The sequence below is a fragment of the Dreissena polymorpha genome, chromosome 13, assembly GCF_020536995.1.
Source record: "Dreissena polymorpha isolate Duluth1 chromosome 13, UMN_Dpol_1.0, whole genome shotgun sequence".
In the NCBI taxonomy this organism is placed as follows: Eukaryota; Metazoa; Mollusca; class Bivalvia; order Myida; family Dreissenidae; genus Dreissena; species Dreissena polymorpha.
The window spans coordinates 39,813,125-39,838,052 of record NC_068367.1 but is presented as its reverse complement, the minus strand read 5'-3'; the positions used below and the strand labels follow the sequence as shown (position 1 = coordinate 39,838,052).

At 38.7% G+C, this 24,928-nt stretch overlaps 1 protein-coding gene across 1 annotated transcript in view; it reads left to right on the top strand.

Moving 5' to 3' along the window:
• The window catches only part of LOC127855480 (SWI/SNF-related matrix-associated actin-dependent regulator of chromatin subfamily A containing DEAD/H box 1B-like), a 318,923-nt gene that overhangs the window by 235 nt on the left and 293,760 nt on the right, over positions 1-24,928 (top strand). The window contains exons 2-9 of the mRNA XM_052391107.1: positions 6,721-6,932; positions 9,112-9,286; positions 11,321-11,505; positions 13,614-13,794; positions 17,979-18,114; positions 19,097-19,241; positions 19,717-19,793; positions 20,052-20,195. Of these exons, the coding sequence (XP_052247067.1) occupies positions 6,740-6,932; positions 9,112-9,286; positions 11,321-11,505; positions 13,614-13,794; positions 17,979-18,114; positions 19,097-19,241; positions 19,717-19,793; positions 20,052-20,195 (1,236 nt within the window). The 5' untranslated portion in view covers positions 6,721-6,739. The remainder of the gene's footprint in view (positions 1-6,720; positions 6,933-9,111; positions 9,287-11,320; positions 11,506-13,613; positions 13,795-17,978; positions 18,115-19,096; positions 19,242-19,716; positions 19,794-20,051; positions 20,196-24,928) is intronic.

The window sequence follows — 24,928 nt, the reverse complement described above, 5'->3', positions numbered from 1 at the left end:
AATTACTCTATGTTTTCGGACACTCTTAAGTTTTCGGACACCCCTTTTTGTATTAAAAAAAAATGATTTTCGTGACTCTTAATTTTCGGACACACGAGTTTTCGGCCATAATTAATGTCTGTCAGTTTTTGGACAGTATATTTTACAGCGTTATTTTACCAAATTTCGGTCCTGTTTTCGATATCCAATGACACTTCGATCAAGGGTTTTACAACCAGATTAACATCTTAAAACATGGCAGGTGCATGCCTGAGGGCAACGGACCATTACATTTGCGTTATTGGGTAAATAACCTTGTAAGCTGGTATTTAACAATGGTTTCGCCCGATAGTATAATAAGCGTTATGACAATTACCATGGGTAGTGCCAATTAACTGTTCAATTACAGTACACTCCACGCGTTTTCCCCAATTTCCCTCGTTACTCCGCGGGGATTGACCTGGAGGGAGATTAAGAAAACGCCGCTATACGCGGCGTTTGCATGATTTCGGACTCGGCGGTTAACGATCGGCAAAACTGATAAGCCGACGCAACGGCCCTCGGCGTTGGCAACGCGGGGGAAACTCCACGTTTTTACAAGATAACGATCAATTTATCTTTGTTTGACTTCCTGATTTTCAAATAAAATTACATTTACATGTATTACAAGTACATATATATTTATTTATATATATATATATATATAATTAACCATTAAAAAAAAACAACCAAGATAGATCGATCCCCACGTGGTTGTAGAAGTAGTTGTATAGAAAACTCGTTGATTTACGACAAACAAAACGTCGTCTTTAAACTGATACTTACCAATTAATATAATCACAGTTTGCAACATTGTTTTTAACCAGGTTTTCCGAAGGAAAAAACTGGTTATTAGATTGGCGAATGCGGGCGGGCTGGCTGGCTGGCTGGCTGGCGGGCGGGCGGAACAAGCTTGTCCAGGCCATAACTATGTCGTTCATTGTCATATTTTAAAATCATTTGGCACATTTGTTCACCATCATTGGACGGTGTGTCGCGCGAAATAATTACATCGATATCTCCAAGGTCAAGGTCACACTTTGAGTTCAAAGGTCAAAATTGGCAATAAATGAGCTTGTCTGGGCCATAACTATGTCATTCATTGTGAGATTTTACAATTATTTGGCACATTTGTTCACCATCATGGGACGGTGTGTCGCACGAAAGAATCACGTCAATATCTCCAATGTCAAGGTCACCACAACATAAAATAGATTTATTTTGAAACAAACTTACAAAGGGGGTTAATTTTGTTTGTTCATTTCAAAATTTCAGTTTGAGTTGTCTCCCTTAATCAGATTTTTTTTCACAATGAAAACCTGGTTTTGTGACAATTTTGTCCCTTGTTATTTTGATAATTTAATCCAAAGTTTTCATGTAAGCAGGTGTTTTTTTCTATACTGAACATGTAAACAAATGACCAAGAACCCTAAAAGTCTCGCAAATCTGTGTGGATTGACAGTTTGACGTAATCAAAGAAAAGCCACTTCCTGTCTGAAGGCATAACTTACTCAAGTAAACACGTTCAAGGAATGCATAAGGAATGGTTTAAATTGTCGGAACAAAGTCGATTCTCTGCTCACAAATGCATTTATTTTCTCTTTGTAGGTAGGTTATTCCATTGATTGCTAAAAGAAGGTGGTAACTATTGAGTTGATAGTTGCATTAAATATTCACAGTTGTATTCTCATTGCGTCGACATTCAAAACAATGTTTACCAGTAATTCTGGACCAAATCGGCAGAGTGACATTCACACATGTTAATCCCTTTTGTCAAAACACCGCAGACAGCAGTCTACACAATAGGTCAGTAGACAAGCTTTGCGTGTTTTCATAACGTCGAACACTTAATCCAGTTCCGCCATGATGTCTTCTTTTATCAGTTTACAGTACAATTACTGTTAAAATAATTACTCTTCTAAAATACCGTAACGATAAAGATTCGGCGTGCTCGATTTGAAATTATTTTGTAGGAAATATCAACTTATTCGCGATATAATTTTGTTAAAAAATACCAAAGAAGCTTTTAACCGAAATCAACAGAATTAAGTGTTCTCTGCGTATCAAAAAATCAATACACGCACGCTTTGCAGGAGTATACCTTGACCTTGTACATTGCAGCATAATTTTCGCGCGCTTTTGTCTGGAAATATACATGATGACTGTATATTGGAAGCATTTGTAAACGTCGTGTTAACATTTAAAATCGTAGAGTGTTTCGGATTACTAATTATCCCCCGCCAGAGGCGGAGGGATATTGTTTTGGCGTTGTCCGTCGGGCTGTCCGTCCGTCCGTCCGGCACTTTTGTGTCCGGAGCCATATCTTGGAAGTTCTTTGGTGGATTTCATTTAAACTTGGTATGAGTAGATATATGCATAAGAGGATGATGCACGCCAAATGGCATTGTAAACCATCTGTTAAAAACAGACTTATGGCCCTTTGTATCTTGAAAAAATGCTTTTTAGTGTCCGGAGCCATATCTTGGAAGTTCTTTGGTGGATTTCATTTAAACTTGGTATGAGTAGATATATGCATAAGAGGATGATGCACACCAAATGGCATTGTACACCATCTGTTAAAAACAGACTTATGGCCCTTTGTATCTTGAAAAAATGCTTTTTACTATAGGCACTTTTGTGTCCGGAGCCATATCTTGGAAGTGCTTTGGCGGATTTCATTTAAACTTGGTATGAGTATATATATGCATTAGAGGATGATGCACGCCAAATGGCATTGTACACCATCTGTTAAAAACAGACTTATGGCCCTTTGTATCTTGAAAAAATGCTTTTTACTATAGGCATTTTTGTGTCCGGAGCCATATCTTGGAAGCGCTTTGGCGGATTTCTTTGAAACTTGGTATGAATATATTCCCGCGCCAGAGGCGGAGGGATATTGTTTTGGCGTTGTCCATCCGTCCGGCTGTCCGTCCGGCACTTTTGTGTCCGGAGCCATATCTTGGAAGTGCTTTGGCGGATTTCATTTGTGTTATTGTCCTCCGTCCGTCCATCTATCATTATGTTCATCCGTCCAATTTGCACCCATCCTCAAACAAAGCATATGTTGCAGGGGATACCTTGGGCCTTTCAGGCCCTCTTGTTTTTTATTCTCATTTGGAAATTTTACGGAACATTAATCCTTATAAACTTTAAATGATCACCTGGCGTATTAATTCATATTGTAGACGTACCTGTGAATTAAAACATATATTAATTTTCTATACAATTTTCTTTTTTATACATGTACTACAGTATTTAAACAATTTATGATAACAATGTTTTTATTTTTTGGCATGCCCAGTAGCACACTGCTAACGCGGCGTTGCGCGGCGGTCACTGATAAGAACGGAAATTGTCTGCATTTACCGACTAGGCTAAAGTAATACACATCGCGGGAATTAGCGAACGCGGTGTAACGCAGAGCGTTTTATCGAGTTCACCTCGCTCTCCAAACGCCGCGTGAACACTCGCTAGCAGAAAAAACCTGCGGAGGGAGCGCGTTTTTTGGGGAAAACGCGTGGAGTGTACTGTATCTACCGAAATTGGACCACCCCTTCTCAGTAAAATAACTGTGACAAATACTAAACGCTTTAAAGTGTGATGCACCCTAGTGCAAGTTTTACGAACAATGGAAGGAGTTAGACAACAATTATCGGAAATTACCAAACAAAGAATTATAGTTTTCTTTTTTAATGCGTTAATAACAGGTTCATACTAGCGAGTATTGGTACATCACATGCTCATCTTTGAACTCGTTGGTCAAAGTACAACCTTGCAGTAACTTTCTGTCAAATAAATAAAGCATTTAAAATTATTTAGAATGCAGTGCAAAAATATATAACTGTAATTTATACTATACGGCATGGTATTTTACAAGCGCATGCTATTACCGGTAGTCGTTGATACAATTGACGCTTTTTTCGGACACTTAAATTTTCGACTCTAAGTTTTCAGACACCTGTATTTTGTGAATATTTTTTGTATCTAATTTTTCGGACACGAAAAAATATAATTATTTTTAAGTGTCCGAAAACATAGAGCAATTACGGTAAGTTAACTTAAGTCAAGGCTACTTTCTACAGAAATATGCAACAAGCATGCTATAGCAAACCTGATTATAATGGACAATTTTATCCTTCAGTCTCAGGGGTGTGAATTTTACTCTTTTCAGCTGATTTCCTTCCTTTCAATGTTGAACACTGTCGATACCAGACAGTGTAGTGACTTGTACAAAAAGTGATCAATTCAAAAGTGTTCTTATTTAATCGTGCTTTTAACAGTTTAACAACAAAGGGCACACACCACACCCTCAATAAGTTTTGCACATAAGTGAGCTAGTTTTGAGTACCATACAGATACAGAAGTAATGTTTCAAATATAGTTGTAAACTTTGCTTGATCTATACAGAAACCAAGAGTTTAGTTGAACCTTGTAAGTGGGAGTGGGAGGTAGGGCATTTTCCTGCCCAGAGGTTGTTCTTTAATCACCCCCCTGATTACTGTCTCTTTATTACCCACTCTGATAATATATAACATAGTGTGCAGCCACTTAAACACGACATGTTTACTAACCAAAAGGAAAGTGCTTGTCAAATATGTAATATGACATAATGTATTGTCACCATTAGGCCAGTATTTGCCATTATATGTCATGTATAATCGGCACTTTCAGTTTTATAAGCTCGGCTGTTTTAGGAGAAAACCCGAGGTATTGTCATAGCCAGCTCGTCGTGTTGCCCGCTGTCCGCGTCGTGCTAAAACCTAGACATTTTGCTCTAAAATCAAAGTGCTTCCACCTACAACTTTGAAACTTCATATTTAGATGCACCTTCTACACGCCACACCCATTTTTGGGTTACTAGGTCAAGGTCACCGTGACCTTTAAAAAAAATAATCTGACAAGCTTTCATTTATTCAAAACTGCACCCGCAGCCGAGCTTTGGCACCAGTTATGCGGTGCTCTTGTCATATATACATGCTCATTTAAAGGCTAACTTTTTAAGGCTCAATATTAATGTTTCTGTAGTTCTTTTGAAAGGGAATTGACTCTAACTTATGGTTCAGTAATATGAAAAAACACCAAGACATATTTTCACACTCCAATAAAAACAAAAATGATTTGCGTACCAGTATAATCAATGCTTTCAGTTTTTTTCGCCCAAACTTACTGCTGATATTCGGCCTTTTCCCAATCTCAAAAAGAAGGGTTTTTTCCTAAAAAAAAACAGATCAAAATTTCCCAAAATATTGGTACTTTTCCCCAATGAACTCAATAAGATTATAAATGTTATACAGCGATAATTCCATAGAACAAGTGCCAACAGAGCATGTCAAGTGTTTGCTGAACGACAACTGACTTAACTATTGGTATATATGCGATTGTACATTGCTATTCACACCTCTCTACTGCAGAGGATACTAGAGATAGTGGTTATACCACAATTGAGAATGCCTGTTTTTATGTAATCGTCCAAGATGGAGGACAAGGAAAAGAAAAATTACATTCTATGTGAAAATCACAAATAAAAATCAAATTAATTACTGGTATCATATAGTTAGTAGGGAATAGGGAATTGCGTGCATCAATTAACAATAAAGACTACTTTTAAGATACAAACAACAAATATTTATTACAAATCTGCACAGTTAATGCGTGTCACGGAATCCAGTGTTGGAAAATTGGAGTTCAGTCTACTGGCAAAGAATTCGTTCGAAAAAGGAAAATATAAAAACATGATTTTATTTATATGTTTGGTGATCTGTGTATAATCATATTCATGTACATACGGTGATTTTTTTTCACTTTTATTTGTTAAAGCTTTGTCTCTTGGATTCAGAAAATTAGCACGAAAAACAATGAGATTGGGAAAAAGGAAGCATTATAAATCTAATTGTAAATACCAGAATTAAAGTTGAACTGCATGTTTGATTGCATGTTTATATTTAAAGTGCTGCTTTAATTTCTGCTTACAATCAGATAATATAAAGTTAATATTCTTTCACATGCATGTTAATTTTTTAATAATCTCATAGATTTTAGATTATTAAATACACAATTTAAACATAGCCTCTTTCAATGTTTTGAAGTTAATACAGTAAATGACTATACCATATGGGGAAAACATTTACAAATATTAACAAAGCCACTTAAGTGTTCTTGTTGTGTTAATAATGTATTAAAAGGAGTTAAATTAATATATTTAATTTATTTACCTTTAAATACCTTGCATTACACATCTTCAATTCAATGCTATTTCTGTAAACTGTACACACATGTTGAACATTATAAAGCAGAATATGCATATAAGGTGTCAATATTACTGTAAAAATTGATAACAAAAATCAGGAAGTTAAATGTTAAAACGCTGTTTTGATCTTTCTTCCATTTATTTCTGTAATTATTAGAGCTTTGATTAAGTTTAATTTTGATGAGTATATTTTGTTGAAATGCCAGTTATTCTTTTCAGATAGGACATCAGTGCAATCAGTTTTAGCTATGTATTTTTAACAGATAGCCATACAAATTGACAAATTCATCTGTTAACCCTTTACCACTTTGGTACGTATTTTGATGCATTTGTAGTCCCTTAGAAAGTTAAATTAAATTAAAGACCTTTTTACTAGATTCAAGTTTTAAAGGCTTCATTTCCAAACCTCAGATAATGATGAGCAGCAAACAGCATAAAAACATTTTTTTTAATAGGAACCAGAAAGCCTTGAGGATGAGTGGAGGGACGTCCAAATTGACATCATTGTTGCAGTACAGATTTGTGCGGAAAGACGGCCAAGAGCAGGGCTCTAGTCAGAATGGTTCTCAGTCCTCGTCAGATTTAGACACCCTCTCACCATCACAGACTAGCACTATACCTCCAGGAACACCGGACAAGAATCCACTGAATTTTCACTCCACCCCAGGTTTTGGACTTCAATCATTTTAACCTCTTTCTGCAAAAACTGGACTTATCCAGATATTCAGAGACAACATTTTTTACCTTGACTGGATTTTGTTTTAGAAAAGAATTTTTTTTTTCTTCAAGCAAAAATTCCATTAAATAGAAAAGTTTAGTCCCTGAATAGCCTGTGTTGACTGCACAGGGTAATAAGGGACAACACTTAACGCATATGCATTAAGCCCAGTTTTCTCTGAACGCAGCTCAATTGTGTTGTATAAGATATAATTTTAAGAACGGTCTGTGGTTCTGTACTTGCAGACAGCTTGTCCAAGTGTTCATTTGATAACAGGGTTAGATCTTTAGGTCTGTTAGCTGTGTTGGTCAGACTGTTTAGGGCCCCAAAAGTCTTTGTTTAAATTTTCCTCAGCATGTCCAAAAGCATGTATGCTGTACACAATTCTATGCTGAGTGAAATTGTTCAAATTTTAAATTTCTTATAAACAATATTCATAACAGTAGTCCAATGACATACTTTGGCGCAGTTCTTGTCACAAGCACTAATATATGAGGATTTTAGATTTGTCAACAATGACCATGACTATAGGTTATGTCTCAGGAATATCAATACATTTTGAAAACCAGGAGTCAAATTACCCCGTGCTTGACATTTTCAGAGGTCAAATGAACTTTTCAGGGGTAAAACTTATTTTTGTCAAGAGTTATTTTGTTTTTATGCTCCCGGTAAGGTGGCATATAGCAGTCGCACTGTCCGTCCCTCCGACTGTCTGTCCGTCCGTCTGTCTGTCACACTTTTGCGTTCAGGTTTCGAAAAATGTTCATAGCTTCTAAGTCCCTTCAGATGTAACTTTCTTATTTAGTATACATGTGTATACACTTGGGGACTTTTCTAACGCATCACTTTTCAAACTTGAATATCTCAGTTATGAGTAAAGATATTGATTAAAATTTTTACATAGTTACAATCATTTGACTACATTCGTTGCAAGCTCACAATAAAATCATTCATCCGTGACGATTTGACGCTTTAGCACGTGGGGTAGGTGTGGTTCCATATTTTTGCACATGGAAATATTGAAACGCGATATAATTCTAGTTTTATTTCCATTTAGTTTTTTTAGGTGGGTTCTTACACAAGGAAACCATAAAATTAATTTACAAAACAATATAGCTCGTATGAATATTCAGCAGCGCAATCGCGCACTTTGCATTTTGCAGGCTACCTTCCCCACTTGCTAAAGCTACCGATCATCATGGATGAATGATTTTATCGTTAGCTTTCACACAATGTAGTCAAATGATTATATGTGCAATTTTAAATAATTTTGTTTACCTATTACCGAGATATGTAAGTTTTAAAATTGTTGCGTTAGAAAAGTCAACAAGTGTAGTAAAACGCGATATACATGTTATTCCAATTTAATTTCAATTTCATCATTCTAGGTGAGGTTTTTATACAAGTCTTGAAAAAAAACATAACATTAATTAAAGAAAAATAATATGGCTCGTATGAATATTAAGGAGCGCAACGGCTCAATCGGCATGTTTCAAGCCGGTCAGTTATTAAGTCGTGTAAGTTTATTCGTTTTACTTTTCACAATGTTATTATTTTACGTTGTACGAGTTTGCGAATTCCACTTTTTAAGTGACGTTTTTAATTTGCTAAGTTTTATATTTTGATGTTTTTCAATGTCAATTAAATTTTCAGGAATTATCATATGTGTTGAATTATTCTTGGTCCAAATTTCAACACAATCTGTTAAAAAATAAGGGAGCGGTATTGTTATGATTAGGTGATGCATTAGAAAAGTCTCCAAGTGTATGGACAAGGCCTTTCCATACGCACACAAATTTTGACCCCTTTGACCTTGTCCTTAAACTTAGGGTCTGTGTTTGTCCGAAATCTGCGTTTAGGTTTCGAAAAAGCATTTTTCGGGGGCATGTGTCTTCCGATGGAGACAGCTCTTGTTTGAAAATTTGTTTAATTCTTTGCAAATGTTGTTTTGCATAAATTGTATAATTAAAGAAAACATAAATTGGAATTAATCATATTGGCTTAAGTTGTCATTTTGCATCAGTTCATGTGCTCAAAAGATAATCCATGAATAAATATGCAGCCAGAAAATTTGTTAATATTTTAGCAAAGTGCAAAAACGGCATTCATTTTCTTTCTATTTTTCCAGATGGTAAAGGCATTTCATCCTCCTCACTCTCCAGCCCAGATTCACCTATATTCAAAACAAGGCCAAAGCTCATTGACCGCCAGGAGAAAGTCCCACTTGAGAAATCTGCAAACTCCTCGCCCTGGCTTACAAAAGAAAATGGGAAGGGATTCAATGGAGTGAGCACTTCAAAAAAGTAAGCATTGACATGTTTAAAATGTTTAAATTGATATTGTGTTAAGTGTGCTAATAAAAACTGACTTGCCATAATGAAAGTACCGTATTTTTCGAGGTAAAAGTCTCGACTTTTTTACAGGCAAAAGTAACATGCGTCGTATGCCCCGGAGCGTCTTATGTATGTACAAAATCGATTTTTCCAAAGTCAGAATGTCAAATTTTCAAGTCAGAATTGCATAAATCCGCGAGTTTGATAACCATTGCCGGTAATTTGTTTCGCTGTTTTTGTAACACAATTTTATTTTACACATAGTCGGTTACACACTACTAACGATACTATTGGGGTACTATACAGTACCGTAACGTTAATAAAACAACGCAACAAAAAGTAATCGTCTGCTAAATTTATTTTACGAGCTAACCTTACGATTTTTACAACAATTTGAAACAAAAAATAACAAAGTACAACAAACAAACACAATATCAATGAGAAGCAGAGTATAACAACAATAAGTATACAATCAGATAGGGCACAATAAAAATTCACATCATTTATTCGCCATGGTCGTCGACATCGGAGAATCCGTCAGCGATGTCCCCAGTGTGCATTACAAGCATTTATTGGTATGCCTGCGATACCACATGTATGCAAACCTGAGATCTCAAATACCCTTTAACAATCTGCGATAGATGAATGAACATAATCTCTCCATGGGAGACGATGTCCCCAGTGTGGATTAAAAGTGTTTATTGGTAAGCCTGGTACACCACACGTCTGCACACTTGTATTAAGATTATCACAAAAAGAATATTAGCCCTTCTCATAACAGGCCTCATTTTAATATTCATCATAAAAATGCTCGAGTTACCAATTTGAGAATGCCGGTATACTTTATGCTACAAAAGTTTTGCAAACAATACACATTAAAACAAACAAACATCGCTATACTATTTTAATAAAATGGTACATTTATTTTTTATGAAACAGCAAATGCTGCATTTATAGCCTAAATGCAGTTTATTACACAATAATTGTTTTTTATTTTGTTTTGTTGTATTATCAAATGCGCTTATTTAAATTCGTATTTCCAATTTTATTGCTAACGCCACGTTTACGCTAGTCACATCTATAGCTCATGTATTTTTTTTGTTCTGTTAGAAAAACTGTGTAGCGAAGAGAATGCTGTATCTTTGACATTTCGCTCATTTAGGTAGTTTATTATTGAAACAGAAAATGTTCTGTTTACTGATTTGCAGGAAAATCTGGTCAAGACTAGATTTAATTTTGGCTATTGTGAAAACATGATCAGCAGTGTTTACACTGCGATGTTTGGCAAAACAGATACAAAATGTGCGAATGCAACGGCTTGCGGATAGGGTCAAATATTACCGGTAATACATTGTTCTGAATGACGCTTTTGTTTATATTAATACGTTCAAATAAATTTAATGGAAAAAAATATATAAATACAATGAGCATGTGAGAGAACAAATGCCAGCATCGTTTTTAAGATGAATTTTCTATCTGAAATAAAACACGAAAGAGGATTAAACATTTAATGGATAAACATGTGTGACTGCATTTTGGGAATATTTATTGATGATTTATGTGCGTCATTTACGCTAGAGCGTCTTATGTATGGACAAAAATAAAATAATGTAAAAAAAGGGGATGCGTCTTACATTCCGGTGTGACATATAACCCGAAAAATACGGTACATATATGAAAATTTAAGTACGAACAAATTCAGCTCAGAAATTTTAAGTCATTTTCATCCAATCAACCATGTGGCCATATAGTATTCTTTGATATTCTGTGAGTTATGCGCAGTTTGTTCAGGTTTATGCTGTTTGCTGCTCATCTGTATCTTAGGGTTGGAAATGAAGCCTTTGAAAATTGAATGTTAGAAAAAAGGTCTTTAATTCAATTTGATTTTCCGCCTCAGGCAAACCAAAACTCTCAAAGCATGTGCGTAAGACATTGTCCCAGCCCGTGCAATCTGACGACACTTTTGGCTTGTAGCGTATTTATGTTGAACACAACGTTTTTCAGGAGAACTCTGCCAGCATTCCCAGATGACTCAGACGATGATGATGTCGTGATGCTAGACAGTCTGGACCAGAAAATTCGTGATGTGCGCCCGCTGTTTCCACTTCTTGATGAGTCAGAGGTCAGAAAAGCACTAATTGATGGCAATGGAGATGTAGAGGCTGCCATCAACATTCTCATAGATATAGGTTGGTTGGTTGCTATGACATCACTTCTTGATTACCTTTCTTGGATCTTAGAACTTATGCTTTATTGGTGAAATCTTTTGCTCGACTTGTTCGTATTGTAAATGTGCTGGGCTACGAGTTGGCATAGAATTTGAACACCAATTGCTTTATTTGAGCCCCAATCTGCAACAGGGCTTAATGCATGTGTTTAATTTTTAGCTCGGCTGTTTTCGGAGAAAACCCGTGGTATTGTCATAGCCAGCTCGTCCGCCGTCCGCTGTAGGCGTTGTGCTAAAACCTTGACATTTTGCTCTAAAATCAAAATGCTTCCACCTACAACTTTGAAACTTCATATGTAGATGCACCTTGATGAGTTCTACAGTACAGTCCACGCGTTTTCCCCAATTTCCCTCGCTACTCCACGGACACGCCCAAGGAGGGAGATAAAGAACGTTCCGCGATATGCGGGGTTTGCATGATTGGTGCTGCCGAGGTTAACGATCGGCAAATTGATAAGCCGAAGCGGCGGCCCTCAGCGTTAGGCAACGCGGAGGAAATCAGTGTTTAACGAGATAAGGATCAATTTAACTTTGTTTGACTTCCTGATTTTCAAATAAAATTACATTCATTACAAGTACATATGTATATAAAATAATGACATTCAAAACAATGTATTACCGGTAATTATCATTGACCAGTTACCAAATACGAGATCACTCCGCCCACTAAGTTGTGTTTTCATAAAACGCTTTATCCATTACTCCGACAGTCTTTGTTTGTCAGACCATGTGGCCGCAATAAACGGAATCTTATTGATTATTTCATGAGTTTGATTGACAGCTGGCGAGTGGTCAATTATGGACAAAATCGGCAGAGTGACATTCACACATCCTATTTACTCTTTTGTCAAAACACCACAGACAGCAGTCTACACAATAGGTCAGTAGACAAGCTTTGCGTGTTTTCATAACGCCAAAAACATAATCCAGTTCCATCCAGATGTTCTCTTTAATCAGTATACAGTACAATAACTGTTTCAATAATTACTTTACTAAAATACCGTAATGATAAAGATAAGGCGTGTTTGAATTGAAATTAATTTGGAGGAAATATCAAATTATTCACGATATAATTGTGTTAAAAAATACCAAAGAAACTTTTAACCGAAATCAACAGAATTCAGTGTTCTCTTCGCTACAAAGTTTAAATAAAAAAATCAAAACACGCATGCTTTCCTCGCATAAACCTTGAACTTCTACATTTCAGCATAATTTTCGCGCGCTTTTGTCAGGAAATATACATGATGACTGTATATTGGAAGCATTTGTAAACGTCATGTTAACATTAAAAATAGGAAGCGTGTTTCGGAGTACAAACTATTATTCTCATTTGGAAATTTTTCGGAACATTTATTCTTGTGTTATATGTGTTATGAATTGAATATTAATTTGTCAAAACGCTTTACGTGTTATATATTCATATTGTAGACGTACCTGTGAATAAAAACATATATTAATTTTTTTATACAATTATCTTTATTTTTATAAGCCACAGTATTTAAACAATTTTTAATTACAATGTTTTTATTTTTTGGCATGCACAGTAGCACACTGCTACCGCGGTGTCGCGCGGCGGTGTCCTGATAAGAACGGAAATTGTCTGCATTTACCGACTGGGCTTAAGTAATAAACACCGCGGGTATGAGCAAACTCGTCGGAACGCTGAGCGTTTTAGCGAGTACACCTCGCCTTCCCCGCCGCAGAATCACTGTCTAGCAGACAAATGCCCCGCCAAGGGAGCGCGTTTTTTGGGGAAAACGCGTGGACTGTACTGTACATGCCACACCCATTTTTGGGTCACTAGGTCAAAGATCAAGGTCACTGTGACCTAAAAAAAAACACAAAAAAAAACAACAAACTGACAAGCTTTCATTTATTCAAAACTGCACCCGCATCCGATTGTTGGCACCCTTTATGCGGTGCTCTTATTTTGTTGTCTTAAGGTAGTCGCTTTGTAACAAAAATCCAGTTAAGGGAGAAAGTGTTGTCCCAGATCAGCCTGTGAAGGACAGCACTATACACACATGAATTTAACTCCGTTTTACCATAGCAAGGCTCATTTCTCGATAGGACGTAGCAAGAAGCAGCTGAAGAGAATCAGAATGGCCAGTCAGGAGAGCACCTCACCGGATGTTGCCAAGCAGCCTCGGAAACGCATACGTCAGATATCCAGTGACAGTGGGGACGACACTACCCAGGGGGCCTCACAGAGCACTGTGGGATACAGCCTTGAGTCCCAAGGCTCTCTAGGGTATGTATGGGTATATCACAGAGCACCGTGGGATACAGCCTTGAGTCCCAGAGCTCTCTAGGGTATGTATGGGTATATCACAGAGCACTGTGGGATACAGCCTTGAGTCCCAGAGCTCTCTAGGGTATGTATGGGTATATCACAGAGCACTGTGGGATACAGCCTTGAGTCCCAAGGCTCTCTAGGGTATGTGTGGGTATATAACAGAGCACTGTGGGATACAGCCTTGAGTCCCAGGGCTCTCTATGGTATGTATGGGTATATCACAGAGCACTGTTGGATACAGCCTTGAGTCCCAGGGCTCTCTATGGTATGTATGGGTATATCATAGAGCACTGTGGGATACAGCCTGGAGTCACAGGGCTATCTATGATATGTATGGGTATATCATAGAGCACTGTGGGATACAGCCTTGAGTCCCAGGGCTCTCTAGGGTATGTATGGGTGATAGGGTATGTATGGGTATATCATAGAGCACTTTGGGATACAGCCTTGAGTCCCAGGGCTCTCTATGGTATGTATGAGTATATCATAGAGCACTGTGGGATGCAGCCTTGAGTCCCAGGGCTCTCTAGGGTATGTATGGGTGATAGGGTATGTATGGGTATATCACAGAGCACCGTGGGATACAGCCTGGAGTCACAGGGCTCTCTAGGGTATGTATGGGTATATCACAGAGCACCGTGGGATACAGCCTGGAGTCACAGGGCTCTCTATGGTATGTATGGGTATATCACAGAGCACTGTGGGATACAGCCTTGAGTCCCAGGGCTCTCTAGGGTATGTATGGGTATATCACAGAGCACCATGGGATACAGCCTGGAGTCACAGGGCTCTCTATGGTATGTATGGGTATATCACAGAGCATTGTGGGATACAGCCTTGAGTCCCAGGGCTCTCTAGGGTATGCGTGGGTATATCACAGATCACTGTGGGATACAGCCTTGAGTCATAGGGCTCTCTAGGGTATGTATGGGTATATCACAGATCACTGTGGGATACAGCCTTGAGTCCCAGGGCTCTCTAGGGTATGTATGGGTATATCACAGAGCACTGTGGGATACAACCTGGAGTCACAGGGCTCTCTATGGTATGTGTGGGTATATCACAGATCACTGTGGGATACAGCCTGGAGTCACAGGGCTCTCTATGGTATGTGTGGGTATATCACAGATCACTGTGGGATACAGCCTGGAGTCATAGGGCTCTCTATTGTATGTGTGGGTATATCACAGATCACTGTGGGATACAGCCTGGAGTCACAGGGCTCTCTATGGTATTTATAGGAATATCACAGATCACTGTGGGATACAGCCTTGAGTCATAGGGCTCTCTATGGTATGTGTGGGTATATCACAGAGCACTGTGGGATACAGCCTTGAGTCATAGGGCTCTCTATGGTATGTATGGGTATATCACAGATCACTGTGGGATACAGCCTTGAGTCATAGGGCTCTCTATGGTATGTGTGGGTATATCACAAAGCACTGTGGGATACAGCCTGGAGTCCCAGGGCTCTCTAGGGTATGTATGGGTATATCACAGAGCACTGTGGGATACAGCCTGGAGTCACAGGGCTCTCTAGGGTATGTGTGGGTATATCACAGAGCACTGTAGGATACAGCCTTGAGTCCCAGGGCTCTCTATGGTATGTATGGGTATATCACAGAGCACCGTGGGATACAGCCTTGAGTCACAGTGCTCTCTAGGGTAAGTGTGGGTATATCACAGAGCACTGTGGGATACAGCCTGGAGTCACAGGGCTCTCTATGGTATGTATGGGTATATCACAGAGCACTGTGGGATACAGCCTGGAGTCATAGGGCTCTCTATGGTATGTATGGGTATATCACAGAGCACCGTGGGATACAGCCTTGAGTCCCAGGGCTCTGTAGGGTATGTATGGGTATATCACAGAGCACCGTGGGATACAGCCTTGAGTCACAGGGCTCTCTAGGGTATGTGTGGGTATATCACAGAGCACCGTAGGATACAGCCTTGAGTCCCAGGGCTCTCTAGGGTATGTATGGGTATATCACAGAGCACCGTGGGATACAGCCTTGAGTCACAGGGCTCTCTAGGGTATGTGTGGGTATATCACAGAGCACCATAGGATACAGCCTTGAGTCCCAGGGCTCTCTAGGGTATGTATGGGTATATATCACAGAGCACTGTGGGATACAGCCTTGAGTCATAGGGCTCTCTATGGTATGTATGGGTATATCACAGAGCACTGTGGGATGCAGCCTTGAGTCCCAGGGCTCTCTAGGGTATGCGTGGGTATATCACAGAGCACTGTAGGATACAGCCTTGAGTCCCAGGGCTCTCTAGGGTATGCGTGGGTATATCACAGAGCACTGTAGGATACAGCCTGGAGTCACAGGACTCTAGGGTATGTGTGGGTATAAGACAGATCACTGTGGGATACAGCCTGGAGTCACAGGGCTCTCTAGGGTATGTATGGGTATATCACAGAGCACTGTGGGATACAGCCTGGAGTCACAGGGCTCTCTAGGGTATGTGTGGGTATAAGACAGATCACTGTGGGATACAGCCTGGAGTCACAGGGCTCTCTATGGTATGTATGGGTATATCACAGATCACTGTGGGATACAGCCTGGAGTCACAGGACTCTAGGGTATGTGTGGGTATAAGACAGATCACTGTGGGATACAGCCTGGAGTCATAGGGCTCTCTATGGTATGTATGGGTATATCACAGAGCACTGTGGGATACAGCCTGGAGTCACAGGGCTCTCTAGGGTATGCGTGGGTATAAGACAGGTCACTGTGGGATACAGCCTGGAGTCACAGGGCTCTCTAGGGTATGTATGGGTATATCACAGAGCACTGTGGGATACAGCCTGGAGCCATAGGGCTCTCTATGGTATGTATGGGTATATCACAGAGCACTGTGGGATGCAGCCTTGAGTCCCAGGGCTCTCTATGGTATGTATGGGTATATCACAGATCACTGTGGGATACAGCCTGGAGTCACAGGGCTCTCTAGAGTATGTGTGGGTATATCACAGAGCACTGTGGGATACAGCCTGGAGTCACAGGGCTCTCTAGGGTATGAGTGGGTATATCACAGAGCACTGTGGGATACAGCCTGGAGTCACAGGGCTCTCTATGGTATGTATGGGTATATCACAGAGCACTGTGGGGTACAGCCTGGAGTCACAGGGCTCTCTAGGGTATGCGTGGGTATAAGACAGATCACTGTGGGATACAGCCTTGAGTCCCAGGGCCCCATAGGGTATGTATGGGTATATCACAGAGCACTGTGGGATACAGCCTTGAGTCCCAGGGCTCTCTAGGGTATGTATAGGTATATCACAGATCACTGTGGGATACAGCCTGGAGTCACAGGGCTCTCTAGGGTATGTGTGGGTATAAGACAGATCACTGTGTGATACAGCCTGGAGTCACAGGGCTCTCTAGGGTATGCGTGGGTATAAAACAGATCACTGTGGGATACAGCCTGGAGTCACAGGGCTCTGTAGGGTTGTATGGGTATATCACAGAGCACTGTTGGATACAGCCTTGAGTCCCAGGGCTCTCTATGGTATGTATGGGTATATCACAGAGCACCGTGGGATACAGCCTTGAGTCATAGGGCTCTCTAGGGTATGCGTGGGTTTTATCACAGAGCACTGTGGGATACAGCCTGGAGTCACAGGGCTCTGTAGGGTATGTATGGGTATATCACAGAGCACTGTTGGATACAGCCTGGAGTCATAGGGCTCTCTATGGTATGTATGGGTATATCACAGAGCACTGTTGGATACAGCCTTGAGTCCCAGGGCTCTCTATGGTATGTATGGGTATATCACAGAGCACTGTGGAATACAGCCTGGAGTCACAGGGCTCTGTAGGGTATGTATGGGTATATCACAGAGCATAGTTAACTATTTACTGAATAGAAACCAAGTGAAAGTGGCTATATGCAATCTGCGTAAAACCACAGCAGCCCGTGATAAACTTGCAGTCAGTTCAGTTTTTATGCTGTTTTGCAGTATTTTCGGGTTCGGAATGAAGGCTTTAAAACTTGAATCTGGTAAGAAAGGTTTTCAATTTAATTTGATTTTCTAAGGGACTACAAACGTGTTAAGTGTGTATCTGTGTTGTGATGGGTTAAATGTGCAACACTAGAAATAAAGTAAAAGCATACTTGTATTGTAGCAATGGTTTGGAGTCCCAGAAATCAGACGCCACAGTTGTGTACGATCCTACGGAGGAGGAGTTGCCTCCACCTACTGAGGATCAGCTGAAGAAGATCCGGTTCATTGCAGATTGTTTTAAAGAGCGCACAGAGAAGGTAGCCTTGACCAAACCTTGGGGTTAAATCTTGTTTATTTGAGCAGAGTTCTGTGAAAACTGGGCTAAATGCATATGGGTAAAGTGTCAGTGACAACAATTTTCGCCTTAACCAGATGTTTGCTAAGGAGAGACTTCCTTTAAACAAAAAACTCTTAAAAACAGAAAGTGTCATCCCTTATTAGCCTGTGAAGACTTCACAACACTATGCTCATGTAATAAGCCAAGCTTTGCCAGAACGAGGCTCAGTTGAGCTTGATTGTCTTGAAACCAGAAGTCTACCCGTACATTTTGGAGTTTAAAAAGGGGAACCAGTGCATTATCTTGAGAGAAAAAAAGCCGTCAGGTGTCACACCCTGAAATCTTTATCTAAATAGACTTTATAATCTAAACATGACATTTCTGTTAATAAATCAACTGAACATGTTGTAGCAATCTTCTTTAAGATTTAACATTCATAAAACTGCATGTGACTAAAGTATTAGTAGTTTTCTCTACAATCACTTTTGGGGAAAAGTGGTTCAATGTGAATGGTAGATATATCACTTTAATTTAAGAATTTTATTGCATAAATAAAAAAAAGCTTATAGCATACTACAACTGCTATGTATCCGTTACTATGGTCACTGTATCTTTCCTAGTATAAAAGAATATTCCTGAAGCGTGTCCTTCTTTAGGTAATCCCCAGGATGTTAGTAGATCACAACTGGAATGTATGTAATGCTATTGATACTTAAGTATTGCCTGTTGCTTTGATGATACAAGCTGCTGTTTATAATTTTTTGATTGCTATAGTTACTGTTTGATCTAGTGATGTGGCCTATTGCTATGGAGATATTACATAAGTATGTCATTATTTTGCAAAAAAATTATATGGTGTTAGCAGACCACAAATGGAATGTATTGATTGCTATGGTAACTGTTGCTCTGGTGATATCATATGTTGCTATGGAAATATTAATTTATTGTGTCATTTTCTTCAGGAAATCCACAAGGTGTTAGCAGACCACAACTGGAATGTAGCAGATGCCACTGTGACATTAAGCTCTTCAACTTCCTCCCTCAAGGCCATAACAAGTGAAAATAAAGTTAGGGCCAAGGCTGCATCGCACATGAAGAAACATCAAGGTTACACATTTTCTCTTAAAGATTAACACAGCCTTTGCCATGACTAGTTTTAGACTGCCTTCCCCCAGCTATTGTTTAAGATTGTCTTTATACTTTACAGATATTGCTTATGTTACCACTTGTTCTTATGAATATCACAAACATTAAACACTTGTTATTTATTTGTGAAAAAGATCTATCTTTAAGCTAGTGATATCCAAGTCTGGTGTTTGGATTATACTGCATATTATTTTTGGTATACATTTAAGTAGGATTAGCAATGCTCTCTGTTTGTTTGTCCGTCCATGTGCCTGTTATGTTGTGTATGGTCTAAAGATCCTAATCCCATTGAAGAATTTTCATGAAACTTTGCTTAAATGTTTTGGTCATTGAGACAATACCACCTCAATACTGCCTCTTAATCATTGTCTGACTTAAAGTTAAACAATTATTATAGAGTGGCTAGTCTGAATAAAAGGGCATTTTTGTTCTGCAGACGAGGAATTAGATGCCGATGATGATGACGACGAAGAATTCAGCGGTGGAGAGTCAGACAGCGACGATAGTATAGAGGTACAGAGTTCCCTTTTCTTGATTTGTGTACCTGCCTTTTAGTGAAATGTTGGGGCTTAAAACGTTAAACACACGTTTCACATATGCTTATTTTTTTCTCTGTCCATAAAAGCGGAAAGAGTCTTCCCTGATTAGCATGTGCCGACTGCACAGGCTTATCTGGGATGACACTTTACGCACATGCATTAAGCCCAGTTTTACAAGAACGAGGCCCATATAATGTTTGTCCTTATACAATCCATGTCATTCTCTATGCAGGATGAAGGTGACTCTGGCAAGAATGTGATCCTGAGTTTCTTTGAGGATGCAACACTGGAGGAGCTTATGGCCACGCCAGGATGTTCCAAGAAGAAGTCTGAGCTTATCGTCAGTCAGAGACCATTCAATACATGGACCAACATGGTGAGTACTTCTCCAGACCATTCAATATGTGGACCAACATGGTGAGTAATTTCCAGACCATTCAATACATGGACCAACATGGTGAGTACTTTACAGACCATTCAATATGTGGACCAACATGGTGAGTACTTCACAGACCATTCAATATGTGGACCAACATGGTGAGTCCTTCACAGACCATTCAATACCTGGACCAACATGGTGAGTACTTCACAGACCATTCAATACCTGGACCAACATGGTGAGTACTTCACAGACCATTCAATATGTGGACCAACATGGTGAGTACTTCACAGACCATTCAATACGTGGACCAACATGGTGAGTACTTCACAGACCATTCAATACGTGGACCAACATGGTGGGTACTTCTTCAGACCATTCAATACGTGGACCAACATGGTGAGTACTTCACAGACCATCAATATGTGGACCAACATGGTGAGTACTTCTCCAGACCATTCAATACGTGGACCAACATGGTGAGTACTTAACAGACCATTCAATACGTGGACCAACATGGTGAGTACTTCACAGACCATTCAATACATGGACCAACATGGTGAGTACTTCACAGACCATTCAATATGTGGACCAACATCGTGAGTACTTCTCCAGACCATTCAATACCTGGACCAACATGGTGAGTACTTCACATACCATTCAATACGTGGACCAACATGGTGAGTACTTCACAGACCATTCAATACATAGACCAACATGGTGAGTACTTTTCCAGACCATTCAAGACATGGACTAACATGGTGAGTACTTCACAGACCATTCAATACGTGGACCAACATGGTGAGTACTTCCCCAGACCATTCAATATGTGGACCAACATGGTGAGTACTTCACATACCATTCAATACGTGGACCAACATGGTGAGTACTTCACAGACCATTCAATACGTGGACCAACATGGTGAGTATTTCACAGACCATTCAATACGTAGGCCAACATGGTGAGTACTTTTCCAGACCATTCAATACATGGACCAACATGGTGAGTACTTCACAGGCCATTCAATACCTGGACCAACATGGTGAGTACTTCACATACCATTCAATACATGGACCAACATGGTGAGTACTTCACAGGCCATTCAATACATGGACCAACATGGTGAGTACTTCACAGACCATTCAATACGTAGACCAACATGGTGAGTACTTTTCCAGACCATTCAATACATGGACCAACATGGTGAGTACTTCACAGGCCATTCAATACCTGGACCAACATGGTGAGTACTTCTCCCTTTGTGGCATAGTGTTGAATAACCATTTTTTTTTTATTTTTTTTTTTTTGAGAAACATGCTACCATGTAAAGGCCAACATGTGGGTTGTATTAAATGTTTACTGACAGATCAGGCTATATTACACTCCAACAATAAGACTTGCTAAAATTATGCTGTGATGATTATATGAGATTTTGACATTGGGAAAAGGTAGATTAGTAAACATTATTTACCTTTTACCACTTAGATACATATGTTGATGCATTTTGTGTCCTGTAGATAGTTAGATTTAATTAGAAACCTTTCTTTCTAGATTCAAGTTATAAAGGCGTCATTTCCAACCCTTAGATACTGATGAATTACTGGCAGGCTGTTCTGGTTTGCACTTTGCATCTGAGTGGGAATGAGTTAATAATGAAAATTATAATTCTAAATCTGAATGTAATACATTTATGGTATAATACAATTGAATGCAAGGATAAGAACATAGGATTTTGTACAATGGTAACAATGTGAAGCAAATTTTATAGCTACAGTCAACAAACTCTTTGAAAAACCTTTTAGCAACAGTGATTGGGATGAAAATTTATGGACCAAAATACAGATATACTGCACTCAAATTGGCACAATGATGATGATTTGGGGAGAATTACTCCCCAAGTTTCTCTACACACGAGAGTACATAATGTATAGATGCCATTTGCATCTAGTCGTTTTGAAAATTTAAATTTAATGTATTTCTTAAAAAAGTTTTTTCTCTAAAGTGATTAAAAACTTGTGCTATTTTAATATTGCTTTCTAAAACAAAACTGAAAAATATGAACAATCTTTAACTATTGTGTAAATAACAATACACTTAAAATGGTATTGATTAAAGAGTAGCCGCCTTATATATCGTTATAATCATTGATCTTTGTGCCGGTTTGTCCTTAGTGTTACATAATTGAGTGTTCTTTATCATAAAAAGAGCCGTTAATCCGATAATAACCCCCATAAAACTTGACAATAACAGTAACAAGAAATATCTATAAAAAAGATATACGGCGTTAATAGTTCAATGAATGAGATCAAGGATAGCAAATGTCTTTTTCTGTGCAGTTCTTAGCTGCATCACACGCAGTACAGGATGTTACACAGAGTTTTTGTGGCTTATTGTCCCCTACCGGTTTCACCGGAGGGGACTTATGGTTTGCGCTCTGTGTGTCTGTCCGTCTGTCTTTGAGTCTGTCTGTCACACTTTTCTGGATCCTGCGATAACTTTAAAAGTTCTTAATATTTTTTCATGAAACTTGAAACATGGATAGATGGCAATATGGAGATTATGCACGTCATTTCATTTTGTTCCTACGTCAAAAATTCTGGTTGCTATGGCAACAAATAGACTAGAAATACTGCTGAAAATGGTGGTTTTCTGGATCCTGCGATAACTTTATAAGTTCTTAATATTTTTTCATGAAACTTGCAACATGGATAGATGGCAATATGGACATTATGCACGTCATTTCATTTCGTTCCTACGTCAAAAATTGTGGTTGCTATAGCAACAAAAAAAAATATTCTGAAAATGGTGGCATTTCTGACAATGGTGGAGCAGGTAGGCGACCATATTGCTTGACAATAACCTTGTTTTACATTATTACATATTGCTGGTCATAAACCTATAGAAACAAAACAGAAAACCAAAAGAAGAATGGAAGTGAAATTAAAACATATGAGTCCACTGGCCACACGCGAAGTATCCGTATTTATAGGCACGTTCTTCGAACAAACCTGTTTTAGTGGTTTGTTGGGCATTGCCATTTGATTCGATTATTAACAATATCGAGAATCATCCCGCTCATGCTTAATAAATTAGTCAATATGGTGGAATAATTATTGTTAAATTAATCAAAAATAATATTTATTATTGTATTGTTGAAAACACATTAAGAATCTACTATTGACATACCATAATTATATTGCTGAATATCTTCATTTAACATAGTTCTGGTCTAAAGAAAATTCCAGGTCACCTAGTTCACGGATAGCGTCTTTATTATATAACGATTATTTTACTGGCCGCGAACTCCGGTGATGACCTGTATATAAACTCGATACCTAGCGGGTTGAAATGCAATCTATTAAAGTGAGGCCTCGCTTCCACTGCTCTTTATACTTTTACATGTTGACAGGAATATGGAAGAAAGTACTAAATATGAGAACATAGCCTTTAAGTATAAACGCTTTTGCGCTGGTAATTCTATGAAAATAAAAGGTGCACGCACAAACTGTATTGATAAAGAGAATTGTGTGTAAAACTGTTCTATCTATTAAGCCTTTTCATTAGAGATAAAATTGTTTCATGCAGTAGAACAGTGTTACAAAGACGCGAATATGTTTCCAATGTTCTTGTGGTATACTCAAATCAGCCAATGGAATAAATGAAGTGTATTCATTCGTACCTAGCCATGGGAAATTTTATTTGAATTTTATTGGACACTTAGAAAGATCAGGTAAGGTGAAAAGCTGGCTTAATACAGCTACGCCGAAAAACACCGACTGTAACACTTTCACGCTTCCGTGATTTCAGTGCACTCTACATTGTAGGTCGCTTACATCGTTGTAAATCAATATTTACAACTGACAGACGCTGGCCGCTTATGCTCGGTCGCGTGCTTTTTGACTCGCAGTACATTTTCGGATAGGATTTTACAGATTTTTGGAAATTTGCCACTTTAAAAAAATTGGAGCCACTTTAAAAAATTTAGCACCATTTGGCGCCAATGGCGATCGACAGCGAAACCCCTGACAGCTTTATTTATTTTCAAGGGGTACGACTAAAATGCGTATATGAATCATATCCGCGGATATGACTGAAAAGTGCTGATATGAACAGATAACGTTTTTTTTAAATGTATTTTACTTTATTTTTGTTTTATAAAAATCGTTTTGTGACAAAAATACATGTCGCTCATGTGTAATGTTACAATTGAATGAATTTAAAAGCCCTTTTCATTGGCATTTTAATTCAGTAACTCCAAATTCATATCCGCGAATATGAACGACCAGTCAGAACACCGCGTTTATTAAATTGCTCTATTTTGACGCAGTCTTAACAGATTTATTTTAATTCAACAGTGATTTGTTCATAAAAAAAACTGCAAAAAACGTTCATATCCGCGGATATGAGTCATATATGTATTTTAGACGGACCGATTTTCAAGCTACAATGAGCGCCAAAAGCAAAACTAATTCGAAATCATGGAGGATTTACACATTACAAATGCAATTCCTAATGGCAATAAGTAAGTTTTCAATCCTTATTGTCTTTCTGAGTTGTATTAAAAACAACGGTAGTGGATCCAGTGTGGCTGGAATGTTCTTCAGGTAAATGTTGCATAATTTCGCGACCTGTAAAACTGTGACTGGTGTTCCTGCATCATGTTATGTCTAGAAAGCATCTGTCGTCATATAGATATACTAAGTTTAAATGCTTTTGTTTCTATGCTTTA